At 44.4% G+C, this 24,226-nt stretch overlaps 1 protein-coding gene across 1 annotated transcript; it reads left to right on the forward strand.

The window, feature by feature from the left end:
• The first annotated feature begins 226 nt into the window (after positions 1-226).
• Positions 227-24,226, forward strand: LOC124997116 (cilia- and flagella-associated protein 44-like). Its single transcript, XM_047570705.1, has 34 exons — positions 227-391; positions 587-719; positions 1,360-1,522; positions 2,229-2,331; positions 2,418-2,634; positions 3,000-3,114; positions 3,748-3,912; positions 4,167-4,316; positions 4,407-4,454; positions 4,575-4,674; positions 4,767-4,861; positions 4,948-5,157; positions 11,947-12,057; positions 12,184-12,336; positions 12,512-12,724; positions 13,308-13,450; positions 13,540-13,819; positions 14,151-14,206; positions 14,358-14,520; positions 14,704-14,834; positions 16,071-16,285; positions 16,357-16,501; positions 16,621-16,771; positions 16,917-17,179; positions 17,368-17,608; positions 17,731-17,934; positions 18,279-18,474; positions 18,568-18,681; positions 19,052-19,182; positions 19,285-19,401; positions 21,658-21,859; positions 22,336-22,496; positions 22,588-22,722; positions 23,715-24,226. The coding sequence occupies exons 1-34, from the start codon at positions 337-339 to the stop codon at positions 23,982-23,984; spliced, it is 5,349 nt and encodes a 1,782-aa protein (XP_047426661.1). The 5' UTR covers positions 227-336; the 3' UTR covers positions 23,985-24,226.

Consider the following 24,226-nt stretch of genomic DNA (forward strand, 5'->3'; position numbering starts at 1 on the left):
ACAAAAGAAAAATTCACATATTAACATTTAAAACTCGTTATATTTGAATGCGTTTAAGATGGATAATTATACGTACAGCCTCAAAACTCTACATTTACAGCCATTTTAGTAGAGTAGACTAGACTTTAGCAGACTCAAAACGTACAGACTTAACTACACTAACCATAATGCATTGCGGCTAATTGACTTTCCTAGTTGCCTGGCAACGTACTAAAACAAACTTGGGGAGGCATTTCAGAGCATATTCACTGTATTTCAGAGTCTAGGCCCAGTTTGTCCAAGCTGAAAAAAACATTCACTTGTTTAGAGAAAGTGGCAGATGCTTAAACTGTGGAAATGTCAGACGAAAACTCATCTCTTGGCCAACAGACTGAGAGCACAGAGACTGAAGGTAAACTCTAGGTAGCTTAAATTTGCTAGTCTAACCAAGCTGAAGGCCGTCAGATGTTCCACTGTTTGTCACTAGTCGTTCCTTATTATATGATCTTAAGTCACTGTGGAGGACTGTGAAGACTCACTGCTCACAGAACACAGACTAACCTTTTGACTATGACTGAAAACTGCTGTTTCCCAATGTTTCCCTCAGTGATGCAGCAGGAGGCTGTGGCCCAATTGAAAAAGCAGCTTCCTGCAGACATGTACTACAAATGTGAGGAGCTTCACTCCAGACCGTCCATCACACCCGAATGCGAGATTCCAGAGAGACTCCTGCACCTCTCGTATCCTTCCAATAAGGCCAATAAACATCCATCACAAGGCTAGCTCACACAGTTTTTGTTGCACCTCAGTTTTAATTTCAATCACAGTAAAATATATGATGTTAGGAGTAATTTCCAGCATGTTTAATCAAAAGGTTTGATCTTCTTTTGGTTTCTTTCTCTGAAACACAAGTCCTGACAGTTTTTTCTTGATTTTTCTTGCTATTATATCTAAGACATACGTCATATTCACAGCTATAGAGTATAAAAAAGGATTGTGAATTTGTTTGTAAGTATTAGAAATACATTATTAAATATATAGCATTATATTTAATACTTTGCAATAACAACCACATAAATACTACTACTACTACTAATAATAATAATAATAAGGGATACATAAGGGAAAGGAATGTAAAAAGGAATGTAAAAAAAGTCAACATAAAGTACCAAAACTATTATTTTCATCATATTTTGATCATGCATGTGTATTCTGTATGTCACTGCTAATGCTACTGTGGCCACAGTAATAGTGATTGGTATATTAGTGTGATTAATATTGTTTGACAACTTAAAATAAATGTAAGTAAATAATCTGAAGTAAACCTCATGTAAAAGGTCAGTGAATATAATTTCCATCCTTAATTTGTTGTGCATTCAGTCACTGCTTTGGTTATGACAGTGGGCGCCGAGCTAACCTGAAGCTGCTGGATGACAGAACTCTCATCTTTATAGCAGGCAACCTGCTCGTCCTGCTGGACATCTCCACCAAAGAGCAGAGATACCTGCGCTCCTGCAGCGGAGGAGGAATTGGCTCCATCGCGGTAAGATGGCAGACAAACTGTTATGTCTTGTAAGTAAAACGTCAGACTGGAGCTCGGGCCTGTTTGCGGCTGAAAGCAGGAAACTCAGCACTGACTCAACCACATCTTTGAGTTTGCACGTTTTACAAGAAGAACCACAACAACATTATGAGTGTGATGCCATGTTAGAATTCATGCTAAATTACAAAGGTACTTTTCTATTTATCTTTAAGAAATGTGATTAGGGTCAAGGAAAGCAAGAATAAACAAAACAGATGATCCAATAAAGGTCTGGACAAAGACAGAACTATATATACACACATGGTACTAATGGGGAAATTAATGAGGTTAGGAGTATACAATCACAAAGGCAAAACACAAATATGACACCCAAATGTGAAAAATAAACTAGGTAACACAAAAGTACAAAACTTGATATCAAGAAGGTGTAAAACTCAATATAATACATGCAGATTTTTCAATATTATTAGAAATAAAACGCTGCCTAGAACAAAAGGAATAATGTGAACAGTGTGCAGCATACATTTAATAAAAAGATTTCCTAATCCTTGTTTACGTTTATATCCCCAGACAGGTCCTGGCTCATGTGTGGATCATTAGAGATACTCAATGCAAAATAGTTTTTAACCAGCATTTAAATGTTGTCTAAAACATTACTGATATAGCTAACAAATGTGTTTGTTTGTTTTTTTGTGTGTGTGTGAAGGTGCACCCTAGCAATAAGTACTTTGTTGTAGCAGAGAAAGGAAACCAGCCCCATGTCATAGTCTATGAATATCCTTCGTTAAGGCCATACCGTGTCCTCAGAGGTAAACGTGATCTCAATTCATTTTCCTTTTTCATCATTTCCATTGCATTTACGTTGACGTTCCTGCTCTAACCTGCATGTCTGCAGGTGGCACAGAGCAGGCGTACAGCTTTGTGGACTTTAACCAGGAAGGAAGTGTGCTGGCCAGTGTGGGCAGCGCCCCCGACTACATGCTAACACTGTGGGACTGGAGGCAGGAGGAGGTGATGCTGAGCTGCAAGGCCTTTTCACGGGAGGTCTATCGAGTCAGCTTCTCCCCATACCACCCAGGACTGCTCACATCCTCAGGATCTGGACACATCAAGTACATCCCATTCTGAATCCTCCCAGAAAGGCTGTTACTTTGCAATTACACAGCTTTGATTGTTATCTTTCTTTAGGTGTAGTTAGTCTGGTTCTGGATATGTTATATCTCATATTTGAACATGAAGTAAATAACTCGGAATGGAATAGAAAAACTGCTGTCAGGTATATGACAAACTATGTCTTGGCCAGACCACATATTTCCTGGAGTCTTGTTAATGTGAGGTTACAAGAAATAGTTTCGTACAAAGCACCTCTATTAAACCTGGGGTCATAGAACAGACATCAGAGATTGATGTTTTATGATAATTAATATGTTTTTTTGTTTTTTTTGTAATTGAAAACACTTCTCTTTTTCTCTGATAGGTTCTGGAAAATGGCCACCACATTTACAGGTCTTAAGCTGCAAGGGGTTGTGGGACATTTTGGCAAAACGGTCACAAGTGATATTGAGGGCTACGTGGAACTTCCTGACGGGAAGGTCTGTGTCCTCTCACACTTTGGCTTTATGCGCAAGTCAGGAAGGCCAGACTCAGATGCCAGTGCCTCTTTGAGGTGTTACATTGCTTAAATTTACAATTATTATGTAGCTGTAGATGTTCACCATTCATTCAGTGTTGGTGTGCTAACTGCTATCTGATAACTGGCTCTAAGCACGAGGTCCAGCTGAGCGAAATGCAAATAGTTCTGTCCTTGGTTAAGACATACGGTATTTTGGCCATTTACAGATCTAAGATGTTTACATTTTCAAATTTAATGATATTTTTTTTGGTGTTGAAAGAAATAAGAAATACAACAGCAGTGCTCTAGGCATGACACCTGAGAACAATGGTTTGGAACAATTAAAATTGCATGTGATGGATTGTGTATATGAAAACATATATTCGAATATTCAGTAGACCTAATGGACAGTGATGAAAGCTGCTTCAGTTGATTTTGTTTATGTAAAAAAAAAAAGAAAAGAAAAAGAAATAAAAAGTTTGAAAAAAATTTGCATGTGACAGAATTATTTTCTGTGGTAAAGATCAAGATATCTTCAATATACGTTTCATTTTGAAATCCTCCTTAACAAGTAAAACAATGAATGCTTCTGACCCTTGTCTCCTCCTGTTAGGTGGTGTCTGGCTCAGACTGGGGCAACTTGCTGATGTGGGATGGGAATACCATCAAGGTGGAGATTTGCCGCAAAGAGGGACGTACCTGCCATGCTGGGACGGTGCAGCCGTTTGCCCTCGAGGATGGACAGCTTATGACGATCGGCTCCGATGGAGTGGTTCGGGTAAGGTACTTGCAGTTAAATAACATCAGGAGTATACTGTGACATTTGACACAGATAGATGGTGACAGAGGTCAGGAAGATTATTATTTAATATAATTTTCTCAAATTATTTCTACTAATGGATTTGTCTGTCGAAGATCTTAAAATACACAGAAATAACTTGACATACTATAATCTGTGGACATAACAAGACAACAACAGGAAGAATTCAGAATGTTTTTACATCCAGCATAACTTTGTGAGCCTCCCTCCAGGGCTGGGACTTTGAGAGGATCAACACAGCTGAGAGTAACAGCAGCCGGTTAGAGATGGAGCCCACTAATGAGATGGTGGTTGGGCACAATGTCTGCCTCTCCTCTGTGGTGAGGTGCTCCCAGCGTAACTCCTTCGTCTGGTTTGCTCAGGTCAGAGAGCAAAATGTCAGAGGTGTGTGATTTGGTGTTTGTAATATATATGACCCAGCCTTACCTCTGCTGTCTCTGCTGATCTTGTAGGATTCCAACGGAGCCATCTGGAAACTGGATCTTTCATTTACCAACACGGTGAGTCACAACACAAACTTGTTATGTGTCCGTTACTACTGGGAAACTGCATATATGCATACGTGTAATAATAACCTCAGTGCACAGGGCCAGTGTTTGTGACAGTTTTTGTGTTTGCAGACTCCTGATCCAGAGTGCCTGTTTTCCTTTCACGCTGGAGCGATCCAGGGCCTGGACGTGTCAAAAAAATCCCACCTTATGGCAACAACCACTCTGGACCGTGAGTGCATACAAACGTCTTCTTCACATGTATTGTATTTGTTAGCAAACACCATACCGAGCACGCCGTCTGCGTCTGTCCATGCTCTCCAGGCTTGGTCAAAGTTTTTGACTTCCTGGCGAAAAGAGAACTCACCACGAGCCGATTCAATCAGGGTGGAACCGCTCTCAGCTGGGCTCCACCTTTGGTAAGAGTGTCACAGCAAAACTCAGTCTCCCACATGCAGTATGGTGACGGTGCACTCACCTCTACAGCTCTGGTGTTTGCCTTTAGGTGAAGCAGAGCGGAGGTTTACTGGTGACTGGCTTTGAGGATGGGGTGGTCCGCTTACTGGAGCTCTACAACCCTCAGAGGCTGCACGCGGTCACCGGGCGCAGCCCTGAGGGAGACGCCAAGCTGCGTCTCAAACAGGCCTTCAAACCCCATAATGCCCCTGTAACAGCTGTGGCATACGAGAGAAATGGAGAGATCCTAGCAACAGGGGTAAGAGGGTTTCCAGGAAAATTGTTTTCATCACTGTGGGAGTGAGTTTTGGAAGCGATACATCTGTACAGGAACTTGCTCTTTGTAAAAACGTAATGAAATAACATTGTTATGGCTCCTGTATTCACTGAAACACCTGATTCTGAATCACTGGAGACCTCCTCAAAAGAATCAAATCTCTTTCACAAGATAGACTTCAGAATAAATTATATACTGCATATACAAGATTACATAAAAATAAGTAAGCACTAAATGGACTTTGGAACAGCTGATGGACAAACTGATGGAGTGCAGTAGAAAAAAAAAGTAACATTCATCTGGTTTACTGGCAGCAATACATTTAGGCAACAGAGCAACTTATGGGAAATTAAGGGTGGAAAAAAACAAGTGTCAGAGAAAGGTTTTTGATGCTCCAGATGAAAAAAGAAACTTGATTTCCATAGTCTAAGATATGATCATGCAACCTAACACTAGCCTAGATCCAGCCCGATTTACTCCTCCCCCAAAAGTTAGTCTGCTTTTTTAGGAACTGATTATTCTCAGTCTACACCAATGAAATTGTTTGGGTGGGCTTTATGTGATGATGCACAGGATTATAATCTTACATCAAAACAACTCTGATTGGTTGGAAGACAGTTGAGTACAGAGCTATGTTTATCTGTATTCTGTGTATTCTGTGTTTTTCTATCCAGTCAAAACACGCCGCATAATCGGAATCAGAAAAAAATGTATTCATCCCCGATGGGCAATTATCCAATTATCCAACTAGGATAATGAAATCTAGATGGTGCAGCGTTAGCAGACTCATGTTCTGAATTGAGTCTGGCTACACCAGGCTAACTTACTATTACTAGCTTTGGAAAGGTATGTGTTCAGAAGTTAGAAAAGAGGTACAAAAATGCCCACAGTTCCAGGTTTAATTGTTTATGTAGTGTCAGGCCGGGACTCGAAGCAGAACTCAGTATGCAGAGATGACAAAGGGGGTTTAATTGGAATGTTCAGAGATCCCTCACAGAGGGACAAACAAATGGCCACAAAAATTCCTGGACGTAATTCTAATCAGTGCAAACAAAAACTCTCCAAAAGGAGGAAATACAAATCGAACAAACAAATCACTAATTAAACACAAAACACTCCGAATGGAGGAAACCTCAGAACTGAGGAAATAACTAAGAAAAGACTAGACAAACAAAAACTCTCTCCGAGAGGATACACAGGCTTACTTGGAAATTCTTTGGTTGAAAACATGAAGCAAGGCACGAGAACAAGATGACGACGACAACACTCTGGCACAAGACAAGGGGAACGCAGACTACTTAAACACATGGAGGGAAATAGGGGACAGGTGGACACAATCAGGAATCAGGGAAGACAATCAGACTTGTGACACATGAGGAAGGGCAAGTGGCCTGAAACGAGAGGAGCGTTACTTTTCAAAATAAAACAGGAAATGACAGGACAGAACAACCCCAAGACGAGACGCCCTCACCACGGTGTGACAGAACCCCCCCTCTTAGGACCGGCTACCAGACGGTCCAGGCTGTTCAGGATGGTCGCGGTTGAAGTCAGCAATAAGGGTACGGTCCACAATGAACCGTGATGGGATCCACTGTCTCTCCTCTGGACCGTACCCCTCCCAATCCACCAGGTACTGTCTGCCCCGGCCCCTGTTGCGTACAGCTAGCAGCCGTTTAACCTTGTAGACCGGACCCCCGTCTATCATCTCAGGAGGAGGAGGGGGCGGGAGGGGGGGGAACCAAGGGACTCTCTTTGGCCGGCTTGACCTGACTGACATGGAAGGTGGGGTGAACACGGAGGGAGCGAGGTAGGCGGAGCCGGACAGCCGCAGGACCGATGACCTTGGTAATGGGGAAGGGACCCACAAAACGCGGTGCCAGTTTCCTGGAGGGGACCCTGAGGTGAAGATTCTTGGTGGAAAGCCAAACCCTTTGACCTGGCTGGTATGCAGGTGCGGGTCGCCTCTTGCGGTCCGCCGCTTTCTTGGTCCGGTCCCCTTGGCGGATAAGCACTTGCCGTGCAGCGGCCCAGATGCGTCGGCAGCGGCGGATCATGGCGTGGACGGACGGGACCGTGACTTCAGGCTCCTGGGCAGCGAACACAGGAGGTTCATAACCATAAACACACTTGAAGGGCGAAAACCCTGTGGCAGACGTAGGCAGGGAGTTGTGGGCGTACTCGACCCAGACCAGATGTTTGCTCCATGTCGAGGAGTTCTGGGACACTAGACAACGGAGGCCGGTTTCCAACTGCTGGTTAAGGCGTTCGGTCTGTCCATTAGCCTCCGGGTGGTAGCCCGAGGTCAGACTGGCTTTAGCGCCGATGAGCCGGCAAAATTCCCTCCAGAACCGTGACACGAACTGGGGCCCCCGGTCTGAGACGATGTCCTTGGGAAATCCGTGAATCTTGAAAACATGGTCAATCATAATTTCAGCTGTTTCCTTGGCTGAAGGCAGTTTAGGCAGGGCAATAAATCTGACCATTTTAGAGAATCTATCCACCACAGTGAGGACTGTGGTGTTACCTTGAGACCGGGAGCCCCGTGACGAAATCCATCGATATATTGGCCCATGGCCTGGAGGGGATAGGTAGTGGTTGCAGAAGTCCCATACGTGATCCGGAGGACACCTTGTTCCTCGCACAGACCGAACAAGCCTCGACGTACTCCCGGACCTCCGATTCCATGGATGGCCACCAGAACCTCCGAGAGATGGCGAACACCGTCCGCCGAACTCCCGGATGACAGGAAAGCAGCGAGGAATGGGCCCAATGAATCACCTGTGGGCGCAAATCGACAGGGACAAACAATCGATTCTCGGGGCACCCACTAGGTGGCGGAGCCTCACCATTGGCTTGCTTAACCTCATTTTCTATCTGCCAAGTCACCGCTCCAACCACACAGGTCAGTGGAAGGATAGGCTATGGTTCTTTGGCTACAGGCTCAGGGTCGTATAGACGTGACAGGGCGTCAGGCTTGACGTTTCGGGACCCCGGCCTGTAAGAAAGAGAAAAAGAAAAGCGGTTAAAGAACAGCGCCCACCTGGCCTGGCGAGAATTGAGTCTCTTTGCCCTGCGTATATATTCCAGGTTCTTGTGGTCAGTCCAAACGATGAACGGGTGCTCAGCTCCCTCCAACCAGTGTCTCCATTCCTCCAACGCCACTTTAACTGCCAACAGCTCCCGATTGCCGACATCGTAATTCCGCTCCGCTCTGGACAGTCGTCGCGACAGGAAGGCGCAGGGATGCATCTTCCCATCCTGCTCAGACCGCTGTGAAAGGACGGCCCCTATACCTTCGTTGGAAGCATCCACCTCTACAACGAATTGCCGCTGAGTGTCCGGCATGATGAGGATGGGCGCCGTGGTGAAGCGGGACTTCAGCTTCTTGAAGGCAGCTCCTGCTTCTGGTGACCAAGAGAAATGAACCTTCGAGGAGGTGAGTGCGTGCAGAGGAGCCGCTATAGCGCTGAAGCCTCTGATGAACCGCCTGTAAAAGTTAGCAAAACCAAGGAATTGCTGAACTTTTTTGCGGCTATCAGGAGTGGGCCAATTGACCACAGCGCTGACTTTAGCCGGATCCATCTGCACCCTTCCAGAGGCTACGATAAAGCCCAGGAAGGAGACGGTATCGGCGTGAAACTCGCTCTTTTCAGCTTTGACGTAAAGTTTATGGTTTAATAGTCTCTGTAATACAGCTGCTACATGTTTTTTTATGGGTGTCCAGGTCAGGTGAGTAGATGAGAATGTCGTCAAGGTAAACATACACAAGATGGTCAAGGAAGTCCCTAAGCACGTCATTAATCATGGCCTGGAACACAGCAGGAGCATTAGTGAGCCCGAATGGCATAACCAGATATTCATAATGACCGCTAGGGGTGTTGAATCCCGTCTTCCATTCATCCCCCTCCCTGATCCTGACCAGATGGTATGCATTTCGAAGGTCTAGTTTTGTAAATATTTTGGCCTGTTGTAGTTGATCAAACACAGATGACATGAGGGGCAAGGGGTAGCGGTTCTTGATAGTAATGTCATTGAGAGGGCTGTAATCAATACATGGTCTTAAGGTCCCATCTTTCTTTTTTACAAAGAAAAAACCGGCTCCAGCAGGTGACGACGATGGACGAATGAGTCCCGCCTTCAGAGATGACTCTATGTAGTCTTTCATGGCCTGCCGCTCGGGCCCTGACACAGAGTACAGCCGCCCCTTGGGAATGAGGTCGATGGCGCAGTCATATGGTCGATGAGGTGGAAGTGACGTGGCCTTGATTTTATTAAAAACCTCCTTGAGGTGGTGGTAACAGGTGGGTATCGAAGTCACATCGGGGTACTTGGAGTCTGTAACAGGGTGAGCGGAAACAGAATTTATGACAGTGGTAACCTTCTCCTGAATCTTGTCCTGCAGACACCCTTTCTCACAAAGCTCCCCCCATCCCGAGATCTTGCCCGTAGGCCAGTCTATATGGGGGTTGTGTCGCGTGAGCCATGGATGTCCCAATACCAGGGTGCGAGTCGGTGATTTAAACAAATAAAAGTTAATTAATTCGCTGTGATTATCTATGGTAATGGCTATGGGTTCTGTGACGTGGGCTATAGTGAACAGAGCGTTACCATTTAAGGCCCTTGCCAGGATGGGTCGTGAGATAGACTCAGTTTTCACTCCCAGTTTCTTGGCTAATCCCCAGTCCATTAAACTCTCATCAGCACCGGAGTCAATTAAAACATTCATCTCCATGACTGTGGTGTTGTGTTTTACCTTTATGGCGGTCAAACTGCGTGAAGGAGAACCCGAGGTTGGGAACTTGCTTACTCCCCGAGCTGCCTTGACTGGGCAGACGACCACACGATGTCCAGATTCTCCGCAGTAGAAGCAACGCCCCTCCTTGAGACGACGTTGTCGTTCCGCCTGGGTGAGCTGGGCCTGGCCCAACTGCATAGGTTCAGCCTCTCCTGCCGTGTATAAGGAAGGAGGAGGTTCGGGAGTCGGGCCCCGGGCATCGTGCCCACCCCGAACCAGCGGTTGTCGGTACCTCTCCAACAATGGTTGGCCCTTCTGATGCCGATGGAGTTCTTGGATCCGGTTATCTGTCCGGATGACTAGGGCGATGAGGGAATCCAGGTCCGCAGGCAGGTCCAAGGGCACCAGTAGCTTCCGTATGGGAAAAGACAGTCCATCCAGAAAAGCATCATAGAGGGCTGCGGAGTTCCATCCGCTCTCCGTTGCCAGGGTGCGGAAGCGGATGGCGTAGTCGCTTACCGAGTCGTTTCCCTGCTTCAACCCGCTCAATTCCCTAGCTTTCTCTCTGTCCGTTGACACCGGATCAAAAGTCTTCTGAAGAGCGGTCTGAAACTGTCGAAGCGAGTGGCACAGTGAACAGTCTCGGTCCCATTCCGCTGTGGCCCATACTCTCGCTCTTCCGGTCAGGTGAGACATCATGAAGGCGATCTTACACCGATCTGTGGCAAATGCAAGGGGGGAATGTTCAAAATGAATGGCACAGTCTATGAGGAAAGTCTTACAAGATCCTGGTTCTCCGGAAAAGCGCTCCGGGGGTGCCAGCCTGATCCCTGTTCCGGCAGTGGGTACTGTCGGAACAGGAGCAACAGCTGTGACTGGAGGCTCCGGCACAATTGGCGGGGGGTGGGTCTGTTGTAGGTGTCCAAGCAGATCTTGCACTTGGGATGAAAGTTGACTCAACTGCGTGACCACCGCCACCTGAAACTCCTCCTGGCGGGAGAGTCGGGTCTCGTGAGCGTGGAGCGCGGCCGTTATCTGGTCAGTCTCTGCTGGGTCCATACTGGCCAGAGTGTACTGTCAGGCCGGGACTCGAAGCAGGACTCAGGACTCAGTATGCAGAGATGACAAAGGGGGTTTAATTGGAATGTTCAGAGATCCCTCACAGAGGGACAAACAAATGGCCACAAAAATTCCTGGACGTAATTCTAATCAGTGAAAACAAAAACTCTCCAAAAGGAGGAAATACAAATCGAAGAAACAAATCACTAATTAAAAACAAAACACTCCGAATGGAGGAAACCTCAGAACTGAGGAAATAACTAAGAAAGGACTAGACAAACAAAAACTATTTCTCCGAGAGGATTCACAGGCTTACTTGGAAATTCTTTGGTTGAAAACATGAAGCAAGGCACGAGAACAAGATGACGACGACAACACTCTGGCACAAGACAAGGGGAACGCAGACTACTTAAACACATGGAGGGAAATAGGGGACAGGTGGACACAATCAGGAATCAGGGAAGACAATCAGACTTGTGACACATGAGGAAGGGCAAGTGGCCTGAAACGAGAGGAGCGTTACTTTTCAAAATAAAACAGGAAATGACAGGACAGAACAACCCCAAGACAAGACGCCCTCACCACGGTGTGACATGTAGAATGTAATAGATACATTGCCATCTCAGACGTACAAATACCTGACCTAATTCCACAGGCCATTCTAACAAATCTTCGTAAAACTGGTCTAAGCTAAAACATTTACATTTTCATGCATTAGTTTTGTGCAAAGTTGGCATAAACTTTGACTCAATACAATCTGGTGTTTATTTTTATAGCTTGGAACTCAACGAAGCTTTTTAAATGTTGACAGTAAGCAGCACTATGTACAGAGTTTTAGCTGAATTTAAAGATTAGTGGTGTTGGATAATCCTGGAAAAGATGTTTGGCTATGAAGTTCTGCAAACAGTCAGTTCAAAGTTTTGTTTTTGCCATTTGTCTCACCTTTGTGATCTCACATCAACCTCATTGTTCTTCAGAGCGCAGACTGCACTGTTTTCTTCTTCAGCGTTGAGGAAAAATACGTCCCCATCGGTTTTATCAGTGTCCCTGGGCCAGTGCAGGCCCTGGAGTGGTCTCCTCATTCCCATGTGAGCCCAACACCTTTGATGACCTTTGCTGTTGGAGGAAGTGTTCACAATTCTAATTTAAAGTGATCAGCTGCACTCAAGCGTCTCTGTCCAATTTATTTAACCTGTTTTTTACTATTTTCGCAGAATGAAAACAGGCTGCTCGTCCTGTGTCAGAACGGTCATGTTGTTGAAGTACAGAGTCCTGATCCAGAGAATCAGAGGCCAACCCAAACCTACCAGCTCCCTGAGGTGTCGAGCAGAGCCTTCAGGTTCAAGAGTATCAAGTCTCGAATCAAGGTCTGAACCTGGTCTAGCATTAGTTTGTTTGATTACATTCATGTACTGTATGACTGTACATCATATTTACTTCTGGTCTTATCTCCTGCTTTGTTAAAAATGCCGCTTGTATGTGTCTTATAGAAAATAAGCAGCTGCGCCGATGAGTATTTTAATCTGTGTTTGTGTGCTTCAGAGAGACGAGGAAATCACAAGACGTCAAACTTTGAAGGAGGGCAAGAAGAAACAGAGAGAAGAGCAGTTAAAGGAAGCAAAGCATCTGGACACAGAGCAAGAGGAAGAAGAAGAGGAGGAAGAGGAAGATTTGCCACCTATCTACATCCCAGATACTCCAAGTCCTCTATACTGTGGTTTCTACTCACAGCCTGGCCAGTTCTGGCTCTCAATGGTACACATGTAAATTATGTCTTGCGTTTTCTTGCCTAATAACTGAATTTATCTGCTTTTATTAGAACTGACTCAAAAATTAAAAAACAATCTCCTGCACCATCAGAAGAGTGCTGTTCCAGAAATAAACTAGAATGTAATCCAGGATCACAACAGGCATTTCATGTCATGTTTGCTTTTCAGATAGAAAAAGGGTTTCATTTTCCTTTTCCATCAGTGATTCACTTATATGTAAAAACACTTATTTCAGAGGATAAGTTGTTCAATCTGTGTTTTTCTGATTCTGATGAAATAACGTTAGTAAGACTTTAAACTTAGTCTTCACTTTCAAACAGCCTTGTTTCCAAGATATCTAAATCGTATGAGATTCTGGATGGTCTGGATGGAGCATCAAATGATAACACCGACCAGTGTCACAGTTAGTTAGAACATATAAACAACTTCTGTTTGGTGGTATCAGAATACATTCTGGAAAATAAAAGATTGCTGGAAGCTGAGGAAACATATCTACACGAAGAATGCAGACAAATGATCAGATTTTTCTCTTTAAGATCTGTTCCTGTCTTTTCTTTTTTGTCCTGCAGGGAGGCTTTGACTCAGGATTCTTGTATCACTGTAAATTCTCTGAGAATCAGCAGGAGGATTCTGACCAGCGACAGGATGAACCCTTTGACTACCTGCCTGTCCTTAACGCAGATGATGACCCTATTTGCTCTTTTACCTTCAGGTAGGTGGGGTCTGTTTGTTTTTTCAAGCCCTCTAGTGGCAGCTTTAAACCTGCCTGATAGTTAATGTAAACTTCCTGGTGTTCTGTAGTTCCAACAGGCAGCTGCTGCTCTGTGGCCTGCAGTCTGGCTCCATCAGGGTTTACCCTCTGCAGCCTGGAGACCACGGCCTCAAATCCATGCAAGCCTTCTGGGCTCTCAATGTCCACGACAATCATTACGGACCCCTGCGGCACACCGTTTGCAGTCATGATGACCTCTTTGTGCTAACAGCCGGAGACGACGGGAACATCTTCTCCTTCAGCATGCTGCCTCCAGAGGAGTTACAGAAAAGCCTGCAAAGGAAGCAGGCCAAGGTTCCTTCACCCAGGGTCAGTTTATACATTTTACTAGTTCTTCTTATGTGGTGTCTTTTTAGTTTTAATCAGTGAAGGACTTTTTAGATCTTTTAGGCACGTCGTCCAGATTGTATTAACTCATGTTACAATTTTGATGGGTTGATGAAATCTTTTATGAGCTGGGTGAATACATCTACACCTCCATAACTGTCACATGACCTGATATTTTAGCAGAGAGCATAACTTATTGAATTTGCACAATACCAGCAAGAAACACTTATTTTAGCCTGGACAGACTGAACCAGTGAATGGTTATAGATATATGGATGAAAATGTAATATCATCTCATTCACTTGTTTTTCAGTTGGGTCTTGAGAATGAGACATTGGCTCTGGACATTGAGGACCCAGCAGCCTACAGGCAAGTGTAAAATAAGAGGTTTATTTATGATTCTTTTTACTGTCAATCTTTTCTTGTCTTCCTCCACTAAATATTTCTCTCTTTCTTCCTGACTTCATGTGACGTTCCGATGACAAATGTTTGTGCTGATCTTTGAGCCGCTTCCCTGCAGCATAGAGACGGCCAAGCAGAAGCTGGAAAACGACCGTGTGCGCCGGGAAGCTGAGTTGAAGATTGCAGAAAAGCAGAAGGGCTTAGCGGAGCTCCAGAAGAAGTTTAAACAAGTGCTGAACAACAACCAGGATCTACCAGAGCATGTTCGTCTGACACCTGAGGTACCTGTGCCTGAACTGATAATTCATCTGTTTTCCCCCTGAAGTTGTTTCTGGTTTAAAGAGACTTATGTATCCATGTGTAAGTGTGAATTTAGAGAGTATCACTTGAAAGCTTATTTGGAATTGATTTCCACTGTGGGATAAATGAAAGGATTATATTATCTTGTATGTATGTGTGTATAGGAGCTACAGTTGGACCGACGTTTTTATGAACAGGCAGAGAGACTGAAGGCCCAGCAGGTGATGGATGTCAGAAAGCAGTTGGCCTGGGAGCAGGAGCGCTGCAGTATAGCCCTCAGAAAACTACAGGACTGGTACAGATGCATATACAGTATCCAGCCTACACTATAACCCCATACAAGACCATTATAGTAATATGCACCACTCCTCAGCTACACTCTTCCTATCCTTATAGAGTCATTTTACCAGACTCACAATTCAGAATCCAAACACAGTCATAAACACAGTAAGTAGGCTAGAAGCCTGGCCAACGTCCCCATGGCAGGAAGTTGGTCTGGAGTCGCTCTTCTGGAAACTGATTATGCTCCAACAAAGATCTGCTGAGCCAATGAAATCGTTAGACTGGTGATGGGTTGGTTGTGCGACTTTCCAATTGCATGCAGAGGTATTATTGGTTGGTTATTATTGGTTTTATTATCAGTTGAAACACATCTCATAATGAAACCCACATCAAGTGTTACCAGACTCATATTCAGATAAATAAATGCCAGGGTAAACACACAGTATTGCAAACGTAAACTTCTTCAGACCATATCTCAAGATCGTTAGGTCCAAACCTTTTCTACATTGCAGTAAACAGTAAACAGCACAGTGTGTCTTGACAGAGATGTAACAGAATTTAAACAAAAAGGCTTTAGGCTTAAGAAATAACCAGGAGCTGTAAAGTTTAATACTGATCTCGAGATATTCTTTAACTTCTAGAACTCAGAGATTAATTATGCGATATAGAATAAAACTTGGACAGACCCTTTTCAGAAAAATGTAGACATTTTTAGAGGTGGGGAGGGGATATACATTTAAGGCCTTTATTTCTTTTCTTTATTGGCTTTTCTCTGTTTCAACCTCACTTCCTTGGTCATTGTCAGGGCAGAAATCTGAAACATTCTTTACTCAAGAACTGTTTTCATCTGGTGTTAAATGGATAATGACAACACTGCACATTCCTCAAAACAAATTAGTCTGTAATTATACTTATGAAAATTATTCACAGGAGGGGATTCTTACCTATAGTCTCATTAGAACTGGAGATATCAATTGAAAAATTAAAATGTTTTCCTGAAATATTTAATCTGGACCTCCTCCAACAACGTAACATGGCCAATTCTGGCTTCTTTCACTAATGTTCCCTAATGATGAAGACGCTTAATCACTCAACTGTTGTTAGAGTTGTAAATTATTCATTGCAGCGGAATATTTCTTGCTGAATATTTATGTAGATGTTAAAATATTCCAGCTGACTGTCTTCTTAAGATGTTTTGATTTAATTGGGATTTTCCCTCCTATCTTTCCAAACATGTACATATTTTCAGGTTCAAGGAATTTCCGGAGGCCGACATGATCACTGTGGTCGCCATCCGCACCAACGACAGAATTTCCACCTACCGTCCTCTGGCACTCAGCAAAACTTTAACGCAGGACAGACGTCAGAGCTCACTGAGCTCACCTGACGGAGAGAAAGATGCTGCACTACAACGGAGGAAATCCAGAGTGGAACCTGCAAAAGACAGCAGCAATATAGAGAGCGGTAAGAAACCGTTTGTTCGTCCTGACAACAACGCGCCCAGAGCTACATTGACACTTGTGTGTGTTCTCCAGAGGAGGACGTGCCGCGTCCCCCCATGACTCGCCCAGCGAGGATCAGGCTGGGTGATCGGCAGGAGGAGAGGCTCCGAAAAGCTGCAGAGAAAGCTGTGCAAGCTCGAGCCAAGATAGAGAAGAAGAAACAGGAATGGGCCCAAATGTGAGTGGGCTCAAATGTGGTTATGGGCTTTTCTTCTAGTGAGGAAAGGGATTTGTATGGACTAGACTGACCTGGGACTGTTGGGCTTTTGGTGGCAAACTGGTTTCTTGGTGTTTCAGTTACGCAGAAAAGCCAAAAGAGGGCTATGAGGATCCACAGGATTTGCAGGCTATCCGCGAAGCCAAGGAGATGAGAGACTTCCCAGGGGTGAAACACCAGAGGGTGAACACTGAGAGGAAAAGAGAGGAGCTGATTGCCTTGGAGGAAAATGTACAAACTTACACAAACACTTACACATCAGCTAATTCTGACGGTCCCACAACCCCCATGATGTGATTAATTATATGTGATAAATTGACATTTTTTTTTATGCAGGCATGGCTGAGTATTTTAATTAGTCCCTCAATCCCACCAGATCCGTGAAAAGCAGCTTGAGATGAATGGGCGCATTGTGGCGTTGCGCGACTCCAAGGTTCGTCTGGTGGCACGGCTGCGTGCTCAGACTCAGCGGCTGGAGAAGGTCCAGCAGCGCCTGGCGCCCCATCACCGCCGGCCCCCACCCACCCTGCCAGCCATATTACCAGAGGAAACACCAGAGAAGAAGTTGCTGTGCGGACGCCCCACCTTGGAGCGATACCGGGTCCTGAGAGAGCAGATGTACAAAGGACTTCAACCAAAGTATGTGATTAATTACTGTACTTTTACAGAAAGCATACTACAGTTCTTCAATCACATAAAAGTTTACTTCAGTATTTAACATTCCAATTAATATTATATTATTATCCTTAATAATATTTAATTATATTTTTGACCAAATAAAGTAGCTGATTTAAAAAAATATATGTATTGTTTCTGTTTTTAAACAGGTCCATGGAGCAGGAGGGAGCTGGATATATACTGAAGCAGCTGGAGAAAGAAATGGAGGAAAAGGTAGAGAAAGAAGAAGAGAAAGAGAGAGAAGATGGGAGTCCTGGTGTGTCTGCTTTGTGTATAACCAGAGAAGGGACAGCAGTAGAGGAAGGAGCGGAGGCGAGCGAGCTGGAGGTGGAGCTGCAGAGGGAGGAGGAGATCAGGCTGCTGTACGAGCAGAACTCTCTGCTGGAGCAGGTCGCTGTCATTAAAGGATTCACCTGTGATCAAAATAAAAGGCTGCAAAGTTAGATCAAACGCGTAATGATGAGCATGATATCGTCTGGAATCTAATATGTGAATGCATCTTTATTGTTTAGATGGAGAGTTCTGTTTCTCAGTTTGATGCTGAGCTCATGCTGCTGCGTCACCAGAAGCGGCGTCTGGACTGGAAGCTGAAGCTGTCTGACCTCCAGCTGCTGACGCTGTTCCAGGAGATGCTGCTCCTCAAGCAGTTTGAGAGGAGGGAGGACAGCCTGCAGGAGAAACTGAACGGATACGTTAGGGAGGAGAACAGCATCACGGTGAGAGGGAGTTGTGCCTGTGGATGACCTGATGGAGATGGTCTTTTCATTCTACTATTCACCATAGCAACCTGTTTAAAGAGCCATACCAGTGTTTTTATGGTCTGTTACTGTAACATGCCTATAATCTCTTTGTGTTTAATTTCCATCCCTGCCTCCTGTTTTATTTTTGATTCAGACTTTCACCAAAATGCAGTTTACCTACAACCTAATGCGTACCCGAAAGCATCCTGCGCAAACACATTTATTGTGGTGCTATGCCTGCTGTGTGTTAACATGAGTGATCTCCTTCCCATTTCTATCCCCATATCCCCTATTCCCATTTCCCATTTCTTATCTGACAGTCTGAGCTGGAGGAGTGTAACGAACAGCTGGAGGTCAACATGAGAGACATGGCCAAGCTGCAGGAGAGAGACAAGGCTCTGACTGCTGCCTTCCAGGACTCGCTGGGGGAAAACAACAAGTTTGAAGAGTTTCTCACCAAAGTCTTTAAGAAGAAGGTCAAACGTGCCAAGAAGAAGGAGCAGGAGGGGAATAAAGGTGAGTGAAAATAACACAGTGCGTGGCACAATCTGTCTGTGAGTTTGTCACTGTGTACTTTATGACTTAAATGGTCCCGATGTGTGTTTGCAGACCAAGAGGGGGACAGCAACGAAGACTCTGATGAAGATGATGACTGGGATGATGATTACGACAGTGACGCAGAAGAAGGAGGAGCTCCACTGGATGACAGCGTTTGCCCAACAGGTCAGTTTAGTGGTGTAAGAAATATTCAAATATTTGACATTTCATTCTTACCAGCACTGTAGTGCAGGATGTATTGAAACATTTAACTTAAATCCATTCAGAACTGTTTATCCACACTGGTTTTAAATGATCTACATGGAAATATGGCTAAGCTGAATACTAATTGTCATACATGATGGAACTCTTACTGTCAGTGGATGTTCACTAACTAAAAATGTCAAATCCAAAACATGGCAAAACTTGTCATGCACTCAAGTTTCTGCCCAAACCCTTATCCATAATAATGTACACCCAATTGTGTTCTGAATTTGAATAATTTTAGTGCGTTGAGAATTTAACTTAAGCATACATGTGTTGTTGTGTGTCTCAGGCTGCGAGCAAGAGTTGTTTGAGAACACGTTAAAGCTGCGTGAGCGTCGACTGGACCTAGAGGAGCTTCTAGCGGAGGAGAAAAAGAGAGCAGAGGCTCTGAAGAGGGAGAGAGACACCCTCATCAAGAAGGTTAAACTCTGAGTTTCAGCTCTTTTATTTACCATTTTGTGTTTCTGTTGCATGGTTATATTCACTCCCACTTTGTATTTTTTTCTTTGCATGGCACTGCAGGAGAAATCAGTGAAGAGCAGTCGAAAGGTAGTAGAAGATGCCCTGGAGTTAATCAATGGGGAGAAACAACAGAAAATTAATGAACTGGATACAGTGGTTCCTCTTAGACTGCATCAGGTAAACAACTAGAAATAACATATTTTCAAGCATTTGTCTTAGTATTGGCCATTTTAAACCTTCCAAACCAATACTCATCCTATTCAGAAAGGAAACCCAGAAGTAGAACAGACTTCAAAGAAAGGAGTTTATTGCAGTATTTCATTCATAAAGGTAACGACTGGCAGCAGCTCATGGGCTCAGGTGCAGGCAAAGGTGGGAGTAAGGGTTAGCAGGTGGGCTGGGATCCTGACCAGTTGTCTAGATAGCTGACTAGGTAAGAAGATCTATGCAGTTTTTTTAAAAAAAAAAAAAAAAAAAAAAAAAAAGCAGTTCTGTGGAGAAGTTAAAAATCTGAGCAGCTCTGGAATTCTTTTCTTCTTTCCTTATTACATTGATAAGACCTCAGCAGCTTGTGCTGGGATGAAGAGTGACACGTCAACACACCTGCAGGAGGAGCAAGGCCACTGTTGCAGATGCAGCATGTTGTTTCTTTACCCATGAATACCAAGTGGTGTCGTGAGAGCAGCTGGAACTGGATTATTCAGCAATTCCCAGAGAGGACCAGGGTTTCGTATGCTGTGCAATCAACAGTCAGCCATAAGAAGCTTTAGCAGGGATAGAGGGTAATCAAGCAGCTCAGAAGTGATGACAGCCTAGACAGTTTATGCAAAGGGAATTTTCCTCAGCACCTGAGTCAACAGTGGTAGGGAGTGGTCACAGGCAGATGGTTGCTTGAAAATGGCTTGACTGACCACTGTAGACGCACTCATCTGCCCTTATTCCCTGGAGACTTTTGGCAAGGGAGAGATGAGCCTGACCCATATGCTTGGGCGCCTTCTCTGGAAGTAGAGTCAGTAGCAGTTTGGGGCCAAGTGGAGGGAGCAGGACTTGTTCTTACATGAGGCCAATTGGTGGTAAAGCTGGAACTGGACGGAAAAGAAGACTGCTTGGCTCTTTCACTCTTGCACTCACAGAGGCGATTATCCAGCCTGATAGCCAAGAAAATTAAAGAATCTAGGTTGGATTCATCCCTTGTTACCAACTTTTCCTGAATCTGATCACTGAGTCCATTAAGAAAAACACACTGAAGGGCCTCATCATTCCAGCCCGACTTCGCAGCCAAAATCCTGAAATCGACTGCATATTCTGCGACGCTGCGGGAGCCCTGTCGGAGAGAGAAAAGACGCCCAGCTGTGTCCATGTGCTCGACTGGATGATCAAAAACTTTGGACATTTCAGAGATGAAGTCGGCATATGAAGTCTTTAAGACAGGCTGATTATCCATGGCAGCAGAGGCCCAAGCTAAAGCCTTTCCTCTTAGCAGGCCCATGATGTAAGAAATCTTTGCCTCATCTGTGGCATAGGTTAATGGATTCTGGCTAAATGTTAAAGAACAGACGAGAAGAAACTCTCTACATTTCCTTAGATCGCCTCGGTAAAGCTTGGGATGACGAACATGGGACTTTGTCAGCTGGGGACCTGATGGAGAAGGCTGAAGAATAGGATCTGCAGGGACAGTCTGGCCAGGCTTAAATCCTGATGCCATCTGGGTAAATCGTTCAGTTAATGTTGCCAGTTGATTGGTGAGCTGGGCTATTTGATCACTCATTATCTGGTTAGATTCAATAAGACTATGGAGGAGCTGGTCATGTTGGTCCAGGAGTATGGTCTGGCTGGAGATGACTTTTTGAAGTGAGGTCAATCCTAACGCTGTCGAACCTGTGCCTTCTGAATCCATGGTGACTAGTTGATACATTCACGTTCAGCTAAAGGGATCCAAAAGCTGCCCTTAGACTCAAGATCTGCAGGTAAAAGAGTACGGTTTATCCCAGGTGGATATCCACAAAGACTGGTTAGCTGAAGATGGCTGCAGGCGGTGTCTGACAGGGAGAGATTCAGTCAGAGGTGGCACAGTAAAGCAGAGCTGCAGATTAGCAAGTAGGTTTTGACAAACGGTATTAAAGTCTTCAAGGAACTTACCAAAAATGTATGATTTCTCAGTTTTTGATTTGGCCAGAAAACATGTATTACTACACTGGTTGATACAATAAACTGGCAAAGAGTTGCTGACAAGCAATGGTAGATATACTGCAGGGCTTGATTGAGTGATAGGTGTCAGGTGCATGGGCTGATTGCAAAGCCTTGACACTCACAAAAGGAAAACAAAACAGAAATCTCAAGAAACCAAAGAGGCTATGGAGTTCATTTAATAACATTTTTTCACCTCCTCAAACTTCTCTCTGTCCTCTTCCTTGCCCTTTCTCTGTGTACTAGATTGAGTTTGCGTCTAAAAGCACTTTGCTGTCAAACCTGAGCAAGGCACTGGTGCTGGATGAGATGGAACTGAGCAGGATGCAGGAGCGCATCCAACAGTTACAGGCAGAAAAGCTCCATCAGAAGGATCTGGACCGGCAGACTCGCCAGCAGCACACCAGGCTCCTCCACGACCGCAAAGACATGGCTGCCAAGATCCAAGGTAAAACCAACACAAGTCATCACCTGGGCCTGGAAGAACTCAAGCCCCCTCCCCCCACCTCAATCTGCTGAAGAGACTCAAGGTTTGCAGACATGTAAAGATAGGACATGTAAAGTTGCTATGGGACTGCTTCACAGTCAATCATCAAGATGTCACATCCGTTTTTTTTTATAGTGTCAAATTACTAACTAAAACAATCCTATCCTTGAATTTTTTTTTATTTGACATGTACTTTAGTATTTTGGTTTGTAAGTCCCATCCACTAACATGAAAGCGGTGGAGCTTATGACCTATACTGCAGATGGTCACCAGGGGGAGCTCTACTTGCTTGGGCTTCACTTTTGAGGAACTGTCTTTGTGTCCATTTTTATTACAGTCTACCTGACAGAGAAACAATCCTATAATGGGGTTGGTCTTGTTGGACACGTGTTTATTGAACTGTGCGTTGTCGTGTGCTTCCATGTGTGTCGGTGTAGCGCTGGAGAAGCAGTGTAATGAGCTGATGATGGCAAAGTTTGGGAGGCTGGTGAATCTGGAGGCTCTGCAGATGCTGTCAGGGAGCCGGAGGCTGGAGGAGCTCAAGCAGGAAAAACTCCTCAAAGAAGCTGAATATGCCAAGGAGATCAAACAGTGGGATGTACGCCACACACTTTTATGCGTGTGTATGTGTGTGTGCTTCTCTCTCCATTCTTTTGATCGTGTTTTTGATCTGTGCCTTCAAAATCCAGGCGAAGGTGGAAGAGGCACGTCAGGCTCTGATGGAAGTGACCAGGTGTAACACGGAGCATCTCTACAGTGTGACAAGCCTCTTGGAACAGAAGAAGGAACTGGAACTTAAACTCAGTTCCAGGCAGAGGAAAATGGTAATTTCTTTGCGTTGAATTTGAAATGTAAGATGAATTAACACTGGTCAATAAATATACTGTATTCAAGTGTAAGGTTATATTTGACAATTGTTGTTATTAATATAACACTCATATTATTAAACTTCCCTGAGCTTAGACACACCTTCTTAAATAAGTGCCTCAGAGGACAGAGTTATGACCATTTTCTACACACACACACTTCTGTAAATTGCAGTACCTCGTTGCAGGCGGCAAACAATCATGAGGCTGTGTGGTTTTCATCACAACTCTCGCAGTTTGAAAGATGTGCAGAGCTGCAGGGTTGGTGGAAATTGTGACAGGCACTAAACTTATGTATTTATCAGACGACCTTTTGGTATCTTACTTTATTCCCTTTATTTATAATTGCACATCTGTATTTTTATATTAGCAATGTCAGACAACTACTGTTGAGCGCCCAGAGAATTATAGCTCAACAAAGCATTTCAATACCTTGTTTCTCGTACAGGGGTTTTGGTTTTACAGTAGATTTCCTGTGTGAGTCGAAAAGTAGCAGATCAACCACAGACAGACAAAGCTGGCATGTAGCTGGTGGAAGACAGTGGCCAATTTAGTAGCTGAAAACCAAGATATCTATGTCTGACATGAGATCAACTTTCTGCTGGAAAGGTGAGTTTAATTAGAATTTCCCAGATGGGCTTACAGCACAGACTAGATACCAAGCATTAAGAGTTCGCTAATGAGCAAAGAATACACAGAGTAGATCTGTTTTATACTTCTTATGCACTAGAGGTCAGACTGTTCACTCCTGTCAGCCACCTGTCTAGCTGCCAGGCACAGGCCCTGAAAGAACACAAGATTGTCAGCACAGAGTCATTGTCTGCTGGATGGAAGGTCTGCATCTTAGCTTGAGTGGCGTAAGTGACTACAGAGGTATATGGACATGGAGAGGCCTACAGTTTTGTTTGTTCATACTTGTGCATATCTTTGTGTGCCGTGTGTGGATCCAGGGCAGACAGCAGTTCCAGGACTACAGGAGACGTGTGGACCAGGAAGACATCCGGAGGCTCCAGGAGCTGGTGAAAACCCAAGCACATCAGGCTGAGGCACTGAAGAGAGAGATCAGCCTCCTGTCCTCTAAAGGAGGTCATGTTTTGCCCCCAGACCAGGCTCGACTGGCCCCTCTCGCCCCTTTGCCCACCCCCACAGGAAACATCAGCACTGGGAGACAAACACAGCTTAAAGAGAAAACAAAGCACACCCAGCAGATAACAAGTTAATTACCTCTGCACTTATGCAGAAAAAATGAGCATATATACCATAATGGAGCTCACTAATATCATCTAATAATTATGGATTATTATTTAAAGGCCTTATGAGTTTTTTTTTGCAACATATTTTTGAGCTAAAGACACCTGTTAAGTAATCTTGAAAACCAATTTGTGGTCAATGAATGAATATCAGTGTCACAGTAGATGACATTAATGAGATTTGTTTGGATACATAAACTATTGAAATCTAA

The sequence above is a fragment of the Mugil cephalus genome, chromosome 19 (genome assembly GCF_022458985.1).
Source record: "Mugil cephalus isolate CIBA_MC_2020 chromosome 19, CIBA_Mcephalus_1.1, whole genome shotgun sequence".
Lineage (NCBI taxonomy): Eukaryota > Metazoa > Chordata > Actinopteri > Mugiliformes > Mugilidae > Mugil > Mugil cephalus.

What these genes read in the sequence shown, in the direction of transcription:
- LOC124997116 (XM_047570705.1), top strand. Translation starts at nt 337, where the DNA reads ATGTCAGACGAAAACTCATCTCTTGGCCAACAGACTGAGAGCACAGAG. An exon ending in GAGAGATCCTAGCAACAGGG is followed by an intron (nt 5,158 to 11,946) that starts GTAAGAGGGTTT and finishes ATTGTTCTTCAG; the next exon opens with AGCGCAGACTGCACTGTTTT. An exon ending in GAGGACCCAGCAGCCTACAG is followed by an intron (nt 14,207 to 14,357) that starts GCAAGTGTAAAA and finishes GCTTCCCTGCAG; the next exon opens with CATAGAGACGGCCAAGCAGA.